The sequence below is a fragment of the Penicillium crustosum genome (assembly GCF_028827405.1).
Source record: "Penicillium crustosum strain IBT 35664 chromosome Unknown utg000005l_segment0_segment0, whole genome shotgun sequence".
NCBI classification, from domain to species: Eukaryota; Fungi; Ascomycota; class Eurotiomycetes; order Eurotiales; family Aspergillaceae; genus Penicillium; species Penicillium crustosum.
This window is the reverse complement of record NW_026623126.1, coordinates 2,180,854-2,196,279: the sequence shown is the minus strand read 5'-3', so window position 1 is coordinate 2,196,279 and position 15,426 is coordinate 2,180,854. Positions and strand designations below refer to the sequence as shown.

The 15,426-nt window shown below is 50.7% G+C and overlaps 6 protein-coding genes across 6 annotated transcripts; 4 read left to right on the top strand and 2 right to left on the bottom strand.

The window, feature by feature from the left end:
• Positions 1 to 193: 193 nt before the first annotated feature.
• N7487_011524 (WD40 repeat domain-containing protein) lies at positions 194 to 2,146 on the top strand (the record flags this gene model as incomplete). Its single annotated transcript, XM_056879254.1, has 3 exons — positions 194 to 209; positions 267 to 355; positions 416 to 2,146. 3 exons carry the CDS (start codon positions 194 to 196, stop codon positions 2,144 to 2,146), a joined length of 1,836 nt encoding a protein of 611 aa, XP_056724573.1.
• A 359-nt stretch (positions 2,147 to 2,505) lies between these two features.
• Positions 2,506 to 5,912, top strand: N7487_011523 (FUSC family protein; the record flags this gene model as incomplete). The annotated part of the gene is made up of 6 exons (XM_056879253.1): positions 2,506 to 2,550; positions 2,601 to 3,908; positions 3,966 to 4,374; positions 4,434 to 5,534; positions 5,588 to 5,749; positions 5,812 to 5,912. The coding sequence occupies 6 exons, from the start codon at positions 2,506 to 2,508 to the stop codon at positions 5,910 to 5,912; spliced, it is 3,126 nt and encodes a 1,041-aa protein (XP_056724572.1).
• A 338-nt stretch (positions 5,913 to 6,250) lies between these two features.
• On the top strand, positions 6,251 to 7,799 carry N7487_011522 (TADA1 family protein; the record flags this gene model as incomplete). The annotated part of the gene is made up of 4 exons (XM_056879252.1): positions 6,251 to 6,458; positions 6,584 to 6,858; positions 6,921 to 7,029; positions 7,126 to 7,799. 4 exons carry the CDS (start codon positions 6,251 to 6,253, stop codon positions 7,797 to 7,799), a joined length of 1,266 nt encoding a protein of 421 aa, XP_056724571.1.
• Positions 7,800 to 8,410: 611 nt separating this feature from the next.
• Positions 8,411 to 11,413, bottom strand: N7487_011521 (U4/U6-U5 snRNP complex subunit PRP6; the record flags this gene model as incomplete). The annotated part of the gene is made up of 2 exons (XM_056879251.1): positions 8,411 to 8,554; positions 8,645 to 11,413. The coding sequence occupies 2 exons, from the start codon at positions 11,411 to 11,413 to the stop codon at positions 8,411 to 8,413; spliced, it is 2,913 nt and encodes a 970-aa protein (XP_056724570.1).
• Positions 11,414 to 11,619: 206 nt separating this feature from the next.
• On the top strand, positions 11,620 to 13,029 carry N7487_011520 (dimethyladenosine transferase; the record flags this gene model as incomplete). The annotated part of the gene is made up of 5 exons (XM_056879250.1): positions 11,620 to 11,764; positions 11,822 to 11,859; positions 11,916 to 12,137; positions 12,194 to 12,258; positions 12,339 to 13,029. The coding sequence occupies 5 exons, from the start codon at positions 11,620 to 11,622 to the stop codon at positions 13,027 to 13,029; spliced, it is 1,161 nt and encodes a 386-aa protein (XP_056724569.1).
• Positions 13,030 to 13,110: 81 nt separating this feature from the next.
• N7487_011519 (GTPase-activating protein GYP1) lies at positions 13,111 to 15,341 on the bottom strand (the record flags this gene model as incomplete). Its single annotated transcript, XM_056879249.1, has 9 exons — positions 13,111 to 13,275; positions 13,332 to 13,424; positions 13,475 to 13,909; positions 13,962 to 14,356; positions 14,409 to 14,878; positions 14,952 to 15,068; positions 15,149 to 15,158; positions 15,232 to 15,247; positions 15,318 to 15,341. 9 exons carry the CDS (start codon positions 15,339 to 15,341, stop codon positions 13,111 to 13,113), a joined length of 1,725 nt encoding a protein of 574 aa, XP_056724568.1.
• Between the last annotated feature and the right edge of the window lie 85 nt (positions 15,342 to 15,426).

Here is a 15,426-nt window from a genome sequence, read left to right as displayed (position 1 = left end):
CAGAGATATTTTGTATGTGTTGATCATGATATTTCTCTTTTCCTGCATATCCTCGAATGCTTGTTTTATGTAGACAAGGCGTGGCTGTGTTCCCCGCTATTGTGGCCCGGGTACGTCAGTCAATAAACAGTGGACTAACGGACTTCCCTCTGCTTTCTCCCAACTCCTCTGGTTGAGAGTGCAGACCTTAGCAATGTCACTTACGAATGGTGAGAACCTGACAACCTCATATTATCTTTTATTATCCTGACCTGACATATCCAAAGAGTCCATTTGGGCTCCTAGCCCCTCCACCACCCGCGGCCAACCCACCCAGCTCTCTTCTGATTCTAAAGGCGAGCGATTGGCCTATGCAGTATGTGATTCTAAGAATCTCTACAATCACACTGCCTTGTTCTGACACAAACAATTATAGTCCAACAAATCCATCTTCCTGCGTTCAATCGACGACCCCGCAGTCGCTAGGCAGTACACCGAACACAAGGCGCAGACAACTGTCGCACGCTTCGCCCCCTCTGGTTTCTACGTTGCAAGTGGCGACGCTGCTGGAATCGTGAGAGTATGGGATTGTGTCGGTGAAGGAATCACCAAGGGTGAATACAGCATTGTTAATGGTCGAATCAACGATTTGGCCTGGGATGGCGACTCCCAGCGCATTATTGCTGTCGGCGATGGCAAGCAGCGATATGGACACTGTATTACCTGGGATAGTGGAAATACCGTTGGAGAGATCCACGGCCATACGCAACAGCTCAACACTGTGTCAATTAGGCAGCAGCGGCCTCTGCGTGCCGCTACTGCTGGTGACGACAGGAAGACAGTCTTCTACCACGGAGCGCCTTTCAAGTTCAACAACGGAATTGCCGATAAACACTCAAACTACATCTACGGAGTTGGCTTTAGCCCGGATGGTTCGCACTTAGTCAGTGTTGGCGCAGACCGGAAGATCTGGCTCTACGACGGCAAGACTGGTGAGACCAAGGGTCAAATCGGCGAAGGAGAGCACAAGGGCAGTATCTTTGGTGTATCCTGGGCCAAGGACTCGCGAAAGTTTGTTACTGCAAGTGCGGACCGGACTGTCAAGATCTGGGATGTGGAAGCTGGCAAAGCAACACAAACCTGGACCTTGGGAGAGGAGGGTGCTATGGCTGTTCGCGACCACCAAGTTGGTGTGGTCTGGCCCCCAGGCAGAAGCGATAACCTGCTCATCAGTTTGTCTCTCAGCGGAGACTTGAACTACCTGGTCGAGGGAACCCCCGAACCCCGCCAGGTTGTCTCGGGTCACCAGAAGAGCATTACCTCCTTGGCACAGACTACTGTGGATAACAAGGAAACTTTATGGACAGGCAGCTTTGACGGAAGAGTCTGCAACTGGGACGTAGCTTCAGGAAAGGCCGAAGAGATTGAAGGAGATGCCCACCCCGGTTACGTCGCCGGGCTTGCAACCACATCAGAGGGAAGCGGTAGAATTTACAGTGTCGGCTGGGACGACACCCTCCGTTCTGTCGATGTCGCTGCTAAAACATACACTGGCAGCGCTTCCAAGCTCAATGGACAGCCTAAGGATGTTGCGTCTGGCGGCACGACCGTGCTTGTTGGCGAAGCCGAAACCGTCGAGATCTTCCAGGATGGCAAGAAGACCGGAGAATACAAGACCGACTTTGCAGCTACAACTGTAGCCGCACACGGTTCTCAGGCAGCCGTTGGAGGTGAGAATGGATCTGTTCAGATTTGTGCCATCTCCAGCTCTCGGCTTTCTCCCCGGGCAGACATCAATGCCTCTCGCAATGCGATCTCTGCTCTTGCCTTCTCCCCTGATGCCTCACACTTGGCCGTGGGTGATTTGCGGGGACGTGTCCTGGTTTTCAAGGTTTCCGATGGCAGTCTGGTTACGGACCGCTGGACGGCGCATACTGCACGAATCACATCACTTGCCTGGAACGAGGCTGGCTCACACGTTGTGAGTGGATCGCTGGATACAAACATCTTTGTTTGGAGCTTGGCTAAGCCAGGCGACTGGCTTGAGCTACAGAATGCTCACAAGGAGGGTGTCCATGGCGTCGGATGGGTTGCAGGAGGATCCAAGATCATTTCAGCTGGTGCTGATGCAGCGGTGAAGGTGTGGAAAGTGGAAGGCTTGAAATAATTGTGAAGTAGCTGTGGCTATATTTTGCTGCGAAATTATAAAGATCAAGCTTAACCTTTTCTTTGTTAATCAAAGGGATTCGAAAGTATGGAGAATCAAATCTATTAATATCAAGCCGTCCGAGTTGTAGTTAGACAAAGGTAAAAAGCAAAAAAAAGAGGTGCGTGGCAATGGCAGATGGGAGGTGGCCGTAATTACCTTCCAATCGCTGCCAACAAATTCACCTGCATAGCTCTCTGCACCTCCGCACAACCCTCTGGCGTCTTCTTAAATAGCGGAGAAAGGGCGAGTCATCAAAACATGTGCCATGGGGCTTGTACAACGCCCTGAGTCCACGCGAAGTACGTGAAACCTGAAAGATGCCGTCTGGAACTCCCAGCAGCTCCCGCCGCTCGCGCCCAACGGTATGTACTCTTGCATTTTCTGACTTGAGAGATACTAACTGTCGGTGAAGCTCCGCCAGGCTACATTTGTTCTCCCGAAAACAGGCCAGCGCCTGAAAGGCCTCGTTAACCTCCGAAACTCCACACCCATATCCGACGACACCGAGGAAAGGCGTGGGCTGCTCACAAACGAGATCCAACATTATGAGGGGTACCTCGACGCGCTCACGCGCCGTATACATGAGAAATGGACGCAGACAAATCAGTTCGTTAGGTCAGAACCGGGAATCGGGGTCTTGAAGTACAGTCTTGCGTATTTGGTTGGATCTCTCGCAACTTTTATCCCCGCGATCTCGGCCATGCTGGGCCATCAGGATGGGAAACACATGGTGGCTACAGTTACGGTCTACTTTCACCCTGCCAGATCTCAGGGTGCGATGTTCAAGGCCTTGATTTGCGCGTTCCTGGCGTTCTGCTATTCTACCTTTTTGACTATTACCAGCATGTTCGTGGAGATGTTTTTCCAGGACACATTGGAATCACCTGCCCTTGGTCATGCGGTGGTTCTGATAGTATTTTGTGGCGGTGGTCTTGGCTTTGTCGGCTGGACCAAGCAACGACTGGGAGATCCTCTAGTGAACGTTGCATGTTCACTCACTGCGCTGTCAACAATCACCCTTTTGACCAAGGAAGGTTCTGTGCAAAGCGGCGACTTGTCCCTTGCCAAGATCTTCCAAGTCTTGAAGATGGTCCTGATGGGCGTATTCGCGGTCATGGTCGTATCCTTTTTCGTCTTCCCCATATCTGCGCGTAAAAAGCTACGCTCGAACCTCGTCACGGTGACTGATACATTAGCTCTCATGATGGCACTTATCACGGAAAGCTTCTTGAGTGGGACTGAGGAGGTCCTTGTATCGGCCGAATTCCTTGATGCAGAGGCGAGGCATCGCAAGGCCTATAGCCAGCTGGACAGGCTCGTCCGAGAAGCTAAACTTGAGCACTATGTGGCAGGCACTGAAAAAGAGTACAGGCTCGAAAAGAACCTCGTCCGCTGGGTGCAAGATATCACCCATAACATGGGAGGACTGCGTAATGCAGCTTCCCTCCAGTTCAGTTTGATTCGTGAGACTATCGCGCGTGAGTCTGCCTCTCCGGAAGATCAGCAGTCTAGCTCGACTCATGTGGACTATTTCACGCCCCTCGAGCGATCCTGGTCATTCCCCGATGGGTCGTTTCTAGAGCCTATTGTTGAGCGACCAGAGGAGGAATTATCTCCCGGCGGTTCCCACCATCTTGGAAGTGCTGAATCAACACCCAGACCCGCACTTCTTCCCGCAGATGTCTTCACTATATTCATCTCTCACCTGGGTCCTGCAATGGTAAGTTGGAACTCGATAAGTATTTGGTACTGTACATTCAAGGCTGACTCAAAGCAGCGATCGTTGGCCTTTACGTTGAAAGAAATCTTCAAGGAGATTCCATTTGGGCCTGCACCGGACTACAAAGTCTCAGTGAATGGTCGATTGCGAATCAGTCTTGACCGGGCGCTTGATCTTTACAAAGAATCGCGCGAGAACACACTCGCAGCACTGTACCAACAAAAGGAAACCATGAAACTGAAGACACGCGAAGCTGAAGCTGATCTTGAGGAAGTCTCAGCCAGCTGCGGCCATTTCAGCTTTTCCCTCCTCGAATTTGGCGAGCAGCTCCGAGAGATGCTTTCCATTTTAGATGAGCTGCAGTTGGAAGTCGAAGAGCGGCCTAGTGGGCGAACCTGGTCATGGCTCAAAGTCTGGAAGTGGTCGAAAAATACGGAAACCACTAAAATAACCTCTTCTGATGCTGGTACGTATATCTCCATATACCAATCGTTGAGACTTGGATATGATGCTAACTACCTACAGAAGCAGTTTTCAGACCCTCCAATTCACCCGCTACTGAGCAGCACCTCCATGGACATGCTAGACATGCATCAGACGGCTTGATTGCACATGATAGACTCCCTGTCAATATTCAAACACAAAAAGGCCCTTCAGTACATGATACAACAAAACAAAGACTCGGTTACCGTTTATGGAAATGTCTTGGGTTCTTCCGACGAGATGATACAAAATACGCGATCAAGGTTGGGGCAGGAGCTGCAATCTACGCCCTGCCTGCTTTCCTTCCTTCAACTCGTCCGTTCTATGGACGTTGGCGGGGAGAATGGGGTCTCTTGTCTTACATGCTGGTTTGCTCAATGACAATCGGGGCCTCGAACACGACAGGGTATGCCCGGTTCCTTGGTACTTGTTTGGGAGCAGCAGCTGCTATCCTAGCATGGAACATCACCGCTGGAAATGTATTTGCTCTTGCGTTCTTGGGATGGATAATGGCGGTCTGGACTGGATACATCACCATTGTTCGTGGGAATGGGCCCATGGGCCGGTTTATCATGCTCACGTACAACCTCTCCGTGCTATACGGCTATTCCCTCACCCAGAAGGCAGCAAATCTGGACGAAGACGAAGGTGGTTCTCATCCAATCATGACCGAAATTGCACTTCATCGAGTTGTTGCTGTATTTTCTGGATGCATTTGGGGAATCATCATCACTCGACTGATCTGGCCCATCAGCGCAAGAAGTAGGCTCAAGGAGAGCCTAAGTCTTATCTGGCTGCACCTTAGTCTTGTTTGGAAACGCGATCCCCTATCCATTATGGCTAAAGGTGAAAGGTCTGTTTTATATATGACGCCCCGAGAGAAGCTTGAGATTGAAAGATTTTTGTCTCGGTTGGAGACTCTTCAAGCTGCGGCGGGCTCTGAATTTGAATTGAAGAGTGCATTCCCTGAGGCCTCTTATGCCAACATTGTTCGCCGTACACGCAGCATGGTGAATTCTTTCCATACTATGAACATCGAGCTGATGAAGAATGATGTGGCCACTGAAGGTGAAATCAGCCTTCTTCAATACACAAAATTAGAACGCCAACAGCTATCTGCCCGCGTGAGCCATCTATTATCAGGTCAGTCCTCTTGTAATTATCGTTCACTTGATACAGTGCTGACTATCTTCCAGTGATTGCTTCATCAATGAAACTCGAGTACCCTTTGAGTGATGTGCTTCCTAGCATTGAGCATGCCAGAGACCGCTTGCTTGCTCGCATCTATCGCTATCGCTTGGATCGTGAAGCATCTCAACAAACCACAGATGAGGACTGTGCTTTGCTTTATGCCTATAGTGAGTATTTCTTTGGTTTCTGGGTTACATGCAGTACAATATACTAACCCTTGTACTTCTAGTTTTGGTGACAGGCCAATTATCGAACGAGATCACCGAGATCATTGCGGAGATCGGACAACTATTTGGAGTATTAAGTGAAGACGTAGTGCAGCTAGCTTGAAAATCTAGCTAATCAATTTGAAAAGCATCTAAAATTCCAATGTAAAGAAATATATGTAAACATTCAAGACAACGCTGCTAAGTTTGGCGCACATCGATGTATCCGTTTCTGGCGTCTGGCGGGGAACCGTCGTCGGAACCTCCCCTTCCACCCAAACCCATCGCCATCTCTTTCACTCCATCAATTTTCATCTTCAATTCATCAGGTTCTCTTATGACAACATCCTCTCTTCCTCTATTTCTAGTTTGAACCCCTAGAATCCTCCTTGATGAAGGCGTAGGTGCCAATATTCCCTGCCCTTCGGCGTCGCCCGTCGCGCTCTCGCGAGTTCAGCAACCATGCAGATTGATCCGGCGGCTTTGAGTCGCAGTGACTCTATCTCAAATCCAAAAGGCGCCGTACCCAACGGCTCAGTATCCGCAAAGACCTCCAGAGCTCTGATATCGGTGCCGCGGCTAGAGCTCGAGCATGCCTACACGGACCTGAAGGCCGCCATCGGAGACAAGTGGGCCGAGTATAAAGAGGCCACGGCTCTGTTCTTACTAGGTGTGTCATGATGCGCAATAATTTCTTCGGAGAGCGATTACTTGAGCTCCGCGCAGACTGCTCCCCCTTCCATCCTACGCGTTGACCTCGGTTCGATCACCTCCTGACCTCTTGTTTTCCGATAGGACATTACAACCAGAGCGAATACTCATCACGAGTCGACTACTTCCTGTGCGCCGACCCTAAAAACGAACATCTACATAACAACTTCGTATGCGCGCTCATCGGAAACCTCACGCGAGACCTCCCCGATCATGGCGTCGCAAACTGGGTATCGGCCAATGATAAACCATCAACGGTGTCGAAGCCCGTCTCCGGAGATGCTGCGGAACAAAGATTGAAGACGGAGGTTATGAAATTACCTCCGAGGGACCGTCGGCGCATAAAGGGAATCCCAGAGGTATGTAGTCGCAAAGGATGACGAATACCTTCACCCCAGAACTGACAACTAATGGTCACCAGCGAGATCCCAATGAGAAGGTACCCACCGAGCTAGAAGAAAGCCATCTAGCTAAGCAATTCAAATTGCCCAGCCAGGTTCCCGCAAGTGCAGGCGGGTTGAACAAAACTAGTAAGGCGAAACCCTTCGCGTCGAACTCGAGATATCCTCTCCGTTCCCGTGGTTCCCTATCAGGAAATAATCCCTAACCATTCTCCTCCATTACAGACTGGGAACTGGAAATCCGAAAACGTTATGCCCAGCCCCTCGCCGCAGAAACAGGCGAATTCCCCGATGCCGAATCCATCCATGCCCGCATGGTCCCCATATGTTACGAGGAATCTCTACCCAGCGGTGCCGGGCTCCCATGCGCTGAGTTCATGGCCATCGCGACGGAAACGTTCGTGAAGGAAGTTTTGTCCGCGGTATTCTCGCGCACCCGTTCGAATGGCCCGTCCGGTACAATCAACAACATGATGATGCGTCAATACCGACACCAACTGGAAGTCGAAGAGCTTGCATACACGCGTGGAGAAATTGCGAAAGATGCTGCCACCGGTCTACTCCCCGTTGAAGCGAGAGAGGCCAACATTCGAAAACCATTGGGCGTCAGAGACCTGCGGTTAACTTTAGAGCTGGGCGGTGGTGTCCTCGGCCACATGCCACTCATTGTAGACCAGATCATGAACGGGTACTTCGAAGACGAACTCGAGACTGAAAGACACGAGCGGTTAGAGAATGGCGTTGGTGAGCCACATCAGGAAATCAAACCCGAAGACGAGATGGACTTGGACGAAGATGAAGACGAAGACGGTTCTCTGCTAGACTGGGAAGGCGGCACGCTTGGTGATCGAGATCAGTTGAGCTCTTTACTCGACGAGTGTCTGTCCATGGCCGCATGAGAATTTTATACCCCCGTTGTCTTTTTTTTCCACGTTTCATACATGCCACATTATATGCTTTTTTGCTCTTTTTTTTTTTTTTTTTTTTTTTTGCTATACTCGCGGTTTTGGATGGTGGCTCACGGCGTCTGGGTACTACCAAGGGAGGCTGTCACTATTTTGTGACGCCACATGATTTGCATACGGATTTGGAGTTTGAAGATATTGTCTTATCCGTTCTCGATCGCCTCTACCTTGTCCCCTGTTTCATCTTCTCCCTATTATGGTCATGTACAGTATCACTTCTTAAGGGACAGGGCGAAACGGTCGACATCTGGAGGATAAAGGGAAAGCTCAGAGAAAACAAAGAAACTAAAAAGCTGAATAGCCATGACCCCTATTTGGAAGATGAGGTCAAGCTTGTTCTATACCCATGAATTCTACTTTACAACTTGGTTATCTTAAGTTAATTGAGAAGTCATTACTCCGTACATGCATATGTAGTTACATATTAGAACACTGGGTTTTTTAGACGTAAGTCTAACAGAGACACATCCCCGTCAAATATTGAATTCCATGGGCGGTTTGCCCCCGAACGCCTGTAGATATCACACCCACAAAGAACATCCCAGCTAGTTGATTGCATTTGCGACAAGCTTCAAAATCTCCTCGGTAGTCTTGTAGGCATTGGCCGGGTCCTTCGCGATGGACTGCCAGATCTCACCGTGCTTGGGTTCCATCGAGATGCACTTCGATATGACATCTGCTCGTTTTTCCTGTAACATATAGATATTAGCGGGATATTCCAATGATAACACAGAGTCCAAGGAATGAAGTACAAAAGGGGGGAGATGGGGATAACTAACCTCAGTGCCATGCTGCATAAGGAACTTGTAATACCAAGCCCAGCCATCACCGTAATCACTATCCAAGACGATCGCCTTCTCAAACCAGGTCATCGCCTTCTCCAACCGACGCTCGCCCCAGAAGATGCGCGCGACAGTGATGAACAGAATCGGATCGTTCTCGACCTTCTTGATAGCCTCCAGACTGCGTGCCTTGCGCTGAGCGCGGGGCTCGAGATACCAGATACTTTCGCTCCACAGAAGTCCTGATGTTGGGACTTCCTGGATCGCGCGCGCCATGAGGACCTTGGCCTGTGCGATATTGTTGGCGCGGCGTTCGACGCGCACACTTTCAGTCCAGAGCTCTGCGCTCTTGGGAACAGCCAAACGGGCTCGGTCGAGGACGGATCGAGCCCGGACGACGGCGCCCGCTTTTTCCTCCAGTCGCGAAGCAAGCAGCCACAGCGCAACGGACTTGGGGCAGGCTCGGGTGCCAGTTCCGTATGCTTCGCGCGCCTGTGGGAACTTGTTCTGCGCTTCGTAAATTTGGCCCTTGATCATCCAGAGCTTGTCGGCCTTCGGGAAGAGTTGCAGGCCTTGGTTGACTAGATCCAAAGCGTCGTCGATGTTGCCGAGCTGCCGCTCGAAAGTAACGCTCTTGGTCCACACGCGATCTGTGCCGGCCTCACGGCGGGCAGTGGCCAGAAGCTCTCGGGCTTGGTCGGTCTTTTTGGCGTCGGCCTCTAGCTTGACAGCAGCCAGCCAGATATCTTCGTTGTTGGGGTTTTGGTTGAAGGCACGGCCGAGGACTCGTCGAGCATCATCAATATCTCCAGACTGCCATTTCTCTTTGGCCAGGAGAAGCCATAGCTCCTCGCTCTGGGGGCACGCTTCGACTGCCTTCTCCAGGACCTGCCAGAGAGCTTCCTTGGTGCCGTGATTGCGCTCCAGATCCGCTGCCGCAAGCCAGATTGATCGGCGGTTCACAAAGACTCGCAGGGCGTACGCATAGATTGCCCGGGCAGTTTCGTAGTTACCACGAGCAATACTGGCCTTTGCGTCGTCCATCCAGAGATCCTTTCGGTCATCATCCTCATCCAAGCCCCATCCGAGAGTCTCTTGGATGATACTACCACATGTAAGTACAGCGCCTTCGGCTTCGCATTTCTCGGCTTCTGTGATCCATTCCTCTCTCTTCAGCATGGCATTCTCTCGGGCTAGAGACTGAATAGCACGCTTCATGACATTGACCTTGGCGAATGTACCCATCTGCTCCTGGAGTCGAGCTGCAGCAATCCAGATTTCATAGCTAGTAGGAACGGCTTTGCGAGCAGCGTTCAAGACTTTTTGTGCATTTTCGGGGGTTTCGAGGCGAGCAAGGGCAAGCCACAGCTCGATTGACAGAGGAATGATTTCAACGGCCTTAGCCAACAGCAAGCGCGCATCGGCCGGATCGTCTTCTAGATTAACAGCTTCTTTCCAAATTTGCACCGATTGGGGAATGTGCAAAATAGCTTGTCGAAGAACATTCTTCTTGGCACGGGTGTCCGTTTCTAATCTCATGGCCTCGGTCCACAATCTTGTGGAACGGTCATTGTTCTTGATAGCATTCGCTGCAATAACCTTTGCATTGTGGCCTTCATTGAGTCGAATGTTTTCCAGCCATGCATCTTCGCTTTTGGGGCAGAGCTCACATCCCTTAGCGATAAGAGTCCTAGCAGCAACAATCCGGCCAGCAAGCTCCTCCAGACGAGCTAGGGCAATCCAACCAGGAGCATGCTTAGGATTGGTCTTGGTGACGGATTCTAATAGGGTACGGACTCGCTTGATATCGCCCACCTCAACTTCACCGGCCTTAGCTTCTGATTGTGTCAAGCTGGTGAGGTAACCCTTGGGGTCGATGTTCGTAGAGGTTCCGGATTTATCGCCAGATCCTAGCGCAGCCTGGTCAAGTCGGACCTTCAGAACTTTATCACGCGCCGCACCGATATCTGCGAAGTTCGTCATGGTGCTGTCGGCGCTTTCTCCTTGGTCGATAGCCGTTTCCGTTCCATCTTCGGCGATTGTCGTGCCATATTGAGCTGAGTCTCTCGCGCCAGCAAGCACACTATCTGGGACGGCGTAGTGGCGCTGTCGGGCATTCTGTTTGTCTCGTCGATTCTTGCCGGTCAAATCTCCAACTTCCGGGAGGTTGGCCCAGTCTTCTTCGGATACCGTGGCGAGTGTGCGTTTCAGATCGGCAAATTGGTGTTGGATCTTCGGGTTATTGCGTTCGTATTCTTCTTGTTCGGCTTTCTCTCGAGCTTCCCTGTAGGTGGCGAGCGATTCAAGTCGGTACTCTGTCCAAACAACCGGGGCTAACCCGATAAACAAATGGTTTCGGAGGGGGAACGGGAGGGATATAACTAACCTGCGAGCTCTCCGGCGCTTGTCCATCTTCTCATCTACCTCTTGGTAGATGCGGTCTGCCTCGTCGTCTTCTTGGTCGAACTGTCCATATGCGAACAGTCCGACCTCATTGTCGGGATCCTGGAATCGCTCATCTTCCTCCTCCTTATCTTCCTCCTTCCCACCTTTCTCGCGGGTAGTGGCGCCGTAGGCAGTGGGTGCAGCAGCTCCTAGAAGCTGAGCTCTCTTGGTTAGAGCAGCCTGGATCTGTTCGGGCGTGGGTCCTTCACGCGCCGGGCCAAGATCGGAGCGAGTGGTGAAACCAGTAGCACCACGACCTAGACCAGCGACGTAGTTCTCGGGCGCGGCCTGCTTTAGGAAATCCTGTCGTCCGGACGCCATGTTGGGCACAACACAAGTCAAAGGGCTGGCTCGACATCGACGGCGCAGAAGGCAATGGCGGGCTCGGAGGAATGTAATTCCGGCGCCGGCAATCTTATCGTAAAAAAAGTTCCCGCCCACATTGAAGTCCATGTGCTTCGTTGCTGCACGTTTTCTCTCTAGTTTCTTTGGATAATTGTCAAATTCCAGAGGCTCATTACTCCAAGATGCCCAAAGTTAACAAGCCAAAGCGCAATAGCGCCGCTTCGCAGGGTCTATCAGATGCTGCTGCCAAGACAAAAGCTGCTCACAGCATCTTCAAGATGAACACTGATATTGGCCAGCACGTTCTGAAGAACCCTGGTATTGCTGGTAGGGACTAACCTTCACTGCATTATATCTACTCTAGCTAATAGATTGGGAATCTAGCTGCAATTGTGGAGAAGGCCGAGCTCAAGCAAAGCGATGTGAGTTACAAAAGACATGGATTGGTTTAACAAACACTAATAGTGTGAATCAACAGATCGTCCTCGAAATTGGACCCGGTACTGGTAACTTGACAGCCAAGATTCTAGAAAAAGCAAAGAAATGCATTGCCGTGGAATTGGATCCCCGTATGGCTGCAGAAGTCACCAAGCGCTTCCAGTCTACCCCATACCAAAAACGCCTGGAGGTCATTCTTGGAGATGTCATGAAGACGGAGCTCCCATACTTTGATGTCTGCATCAGTAATACTCCCTACCAGGTACATACAACTCCATATATTTCCCAAAGGTTCTTCCTGAGTCTAACAGGGTCAAGATCTCTTCTCCTCTCACATTCAAGCTCCTCGCTACATCTCCGGCGCCTCGCTCCTGCGTACTCATGTAAGTCCCCGTTACCAAGGCTAGAAGTTTTCAGAACCGTTCTGTGTAATTGAAAGCTTACATATTAACCTACCACACAGGTTCCAACGTGAATTCGCTCTGCGTTTATTCGCCAAGCCCGGCGACAAACTTTACAGTCGACTTTCAGTCAATGCTCAAATGTGGGCCAAGATTGATCATATCATGAAGGTTGGCAAGAACAACTTCAAGCCACCGCCTCAGGTTGAGTCAAGCGTTATTCGGATGGTCCCCAAGAACCCACGGCCACAGATCAACTACGAGGAGTGGGATGGTCTTTTGCGAATTGTTTTCGTACGGAAGAACAAGACTCTCCGGTCCAGTTTCATTGGTACGTCAAGCATCATGGAATTGCTAGAGGCAAACTATCGGACATGGTGTGCGCAACATGACATTCCTGTGGAGGATGGCCCGGTCGAAGTCGCCAATGACGATGCCATGGCACTTGACATGGGCGAGGAGCAGGAAGAAGAAGAGGCTGTCGAGGAACCAGCCGACGAGGTCATGGAGATGGACGATGACGATGTTCCTGATTTCTTCAAAGAGAGCACAAATGCCCGCCTCGAAGCAGCACTCAAGAATGGAGCTTCGCGCAAGAAGCGTGGCAAGGTTGCAGAGCTAGTTCGTGAGAAGGTGCGCCAGGTCCTGGAGGATGACACTGGGCTCGGGGATAGGCGCGCGAGAATGTGTGATGAGAACGATTTCTTGAAGCTGCTGTGGGCATTCAACCAAAAGGGCATCCATTTCAACTGAGCGGGAAAGGCCATATCTGCCCTGGGGGAAAAGCATCCGAAAATAGGAGTTGGGAATTCGGATCATGAATTATGATTACTATCAATAAAAGATACCATTTTCAGGAGGTTCATCACCAGCAGGCCGGAGGTGAGCACGTGAGTCTTGAAACAGACTCTGCCAGATAAATGCTTCGCTGAGTAAGAGTTCAATGTCTTTCTCGGTCCAACCCTTCGTTGGCAATGCCTGGAGGAACATCATAACCTCCTGAAAGAATGTTAGTTCATGTTTAATAGTGGTGATATTCGATTACAAAATCGTACCTGGAAATCCATCTTGACCAGTTGATCTGTCCATTTGACCAAGAATGCGGCGCAAACATAAAGGTGGAATCGAGAGAAGCCCTGCTCCTCGGCCTAGAATGACGATCAGTATCATCCAAAACAGTCTCCTGGGGGAAACGTACCATGTACGTGTCCCACATGCGTATGGTGTTTTTGATGCTCATTTCCCGCATGAGCAAGCAGTTCATCCACCGGAAACTAAATTGCATAAATTCTACACCTTCTTGTTCCAGGTGCTTTGCAAGTGCTGCATCTATGCGCACTGTCAAGTCTCGTAGTGCCCTGACCTGTCGATGAATTCCAGGCTGAGCATAAATGTAGTTGTCCTGGATACCGTCCAGTAGCTTTGTCAGACACCAAAAAGTGTCCGCTTCCACCGCGTCCAACACACTCCGAGGCAATTGACCTGGGTCCATGCCTTCTTCGACGTTCAGATCGGTTATGTAAACGCCCAGGAAGACCTGCCAGAATGGTGTTACCAGATCATTAATACCTTGAACATAACCACTTGCTGGGTGTCGGATAGCCCAAAGATAAAGGATGCGTTCCAAAGACCGCTGGGTGGCTTCATAGCCGTAAAGCGGAATGTGGGGGGCTGGTGCGTGGAACATCAATGCTAATCTGGTGCCAAACCGCCTCATCAAGTCCTCTGCCCCGGCCCTTGGTTGAAGGGGGGTTTGCAGAGCTTGCCCCACTACCACGGTCAAAGGCCTGCCGGACTCCGTCAAGGTACTCCTTGCGCTTCCGTTCCAGGGTGGAGATGCGGCGCTCACTGTTTGTAGGAAGGTAGCCAAGGAGAAGTTGCCAAGTCATTGGCCGCACCTCCTCGGGGACACCTGACCACGCGAGATCCCGCAGCTCGGTGGGAGATACTGTACTTGCTTGCAAGATGCGCTTGAACTTGTTAATTCGCGTAATGCGACTCGAATGGATGTCCCTCTCTTTGGGTGAAGCATCTATAGGAGGTGCGGAGTGGTTGATGAGATTCAAAGCATTGGCAGGGTCTATAAATGTCAGCATGATCCTACCTTTTTTCGGCCATCTACTCATACATACCTTGTAAGATGTCCTTGTACTGAGGTCGAAGGATCTTCCCATCCCCCTTGCGAGCAGTTGGATACAGTGGAGCACCACGCTCTTCCGCAATATCTGCGCTGTTCGCGCGCAGCCTGTTTGCGGCTGCTAATCCATACCCAAGTGTTGAGGAGCTTCCTGCTGCCCCACCACTGAAATCAATATTCTGAGCTTTCAAAGGTGCAGATTTTTTCCTCCTCATACTAGCAAGACTAGGAAGTCCGAATTCATCTTCATCGTCATCGTACACAATCTCGTCGTCATCATCATCATCTTCGTCATCTTCCGTGGGGTCACGGCTCCACTCATCGACCCCTTCAGTCATAATTCCGGGGTAGGGTTGCCGGGGAGGTGAGGCGACTAGGTTTCCTGGCCTGCGAGACAAGTTTGATGCAGAATTTGTAGTCGATGGCTTCGGTGGTGTTCTCGGGGCTGAGTGGGAGGAGGTAGGTCTGCGAAAGAAGACACTTGTCAGCCATTGTTCCCAATCAATTGCTAGATCTGTAGGATGCATTGCTAACATACTGTACAATATTGGCATGTGAGTATGATGCGCCAACAACAGTATTCGAGCCATAGAACTTCGATGATCCCTGGTTTAAAGACGTATTTCGGCCAGCCCAGAAGGGCGATTCAGCACGTCTTCAAAGGACATTAGCATTAAACAGACCTGGCAGCTGTTTTTATAGCTGTAGAAGAGCGCATATAAAGCTTTCACTTACTCCGACTTGTCTGTGAAATGGTGAGAAAGACCATGTAAGCTATAGCTGCGATTAAAATGCAAGGGGAGGGACAAGATACGAACCAACCTGGACCATTTCCTGGCGATACAGTCAGCTCAATGTCTCAGAAGGATTCAAGATAGCCTTAGAGCTAGGAAGATCAACATACCTGCTGGCCTTTTTTGTTCGCCATCGTGTGGGGATTCCGAGAGTGGTGTGCTCATGCGGGAGTCTAATACACGTGCGGGGTGGCACTGTAATAGAATGAATGCCGAATA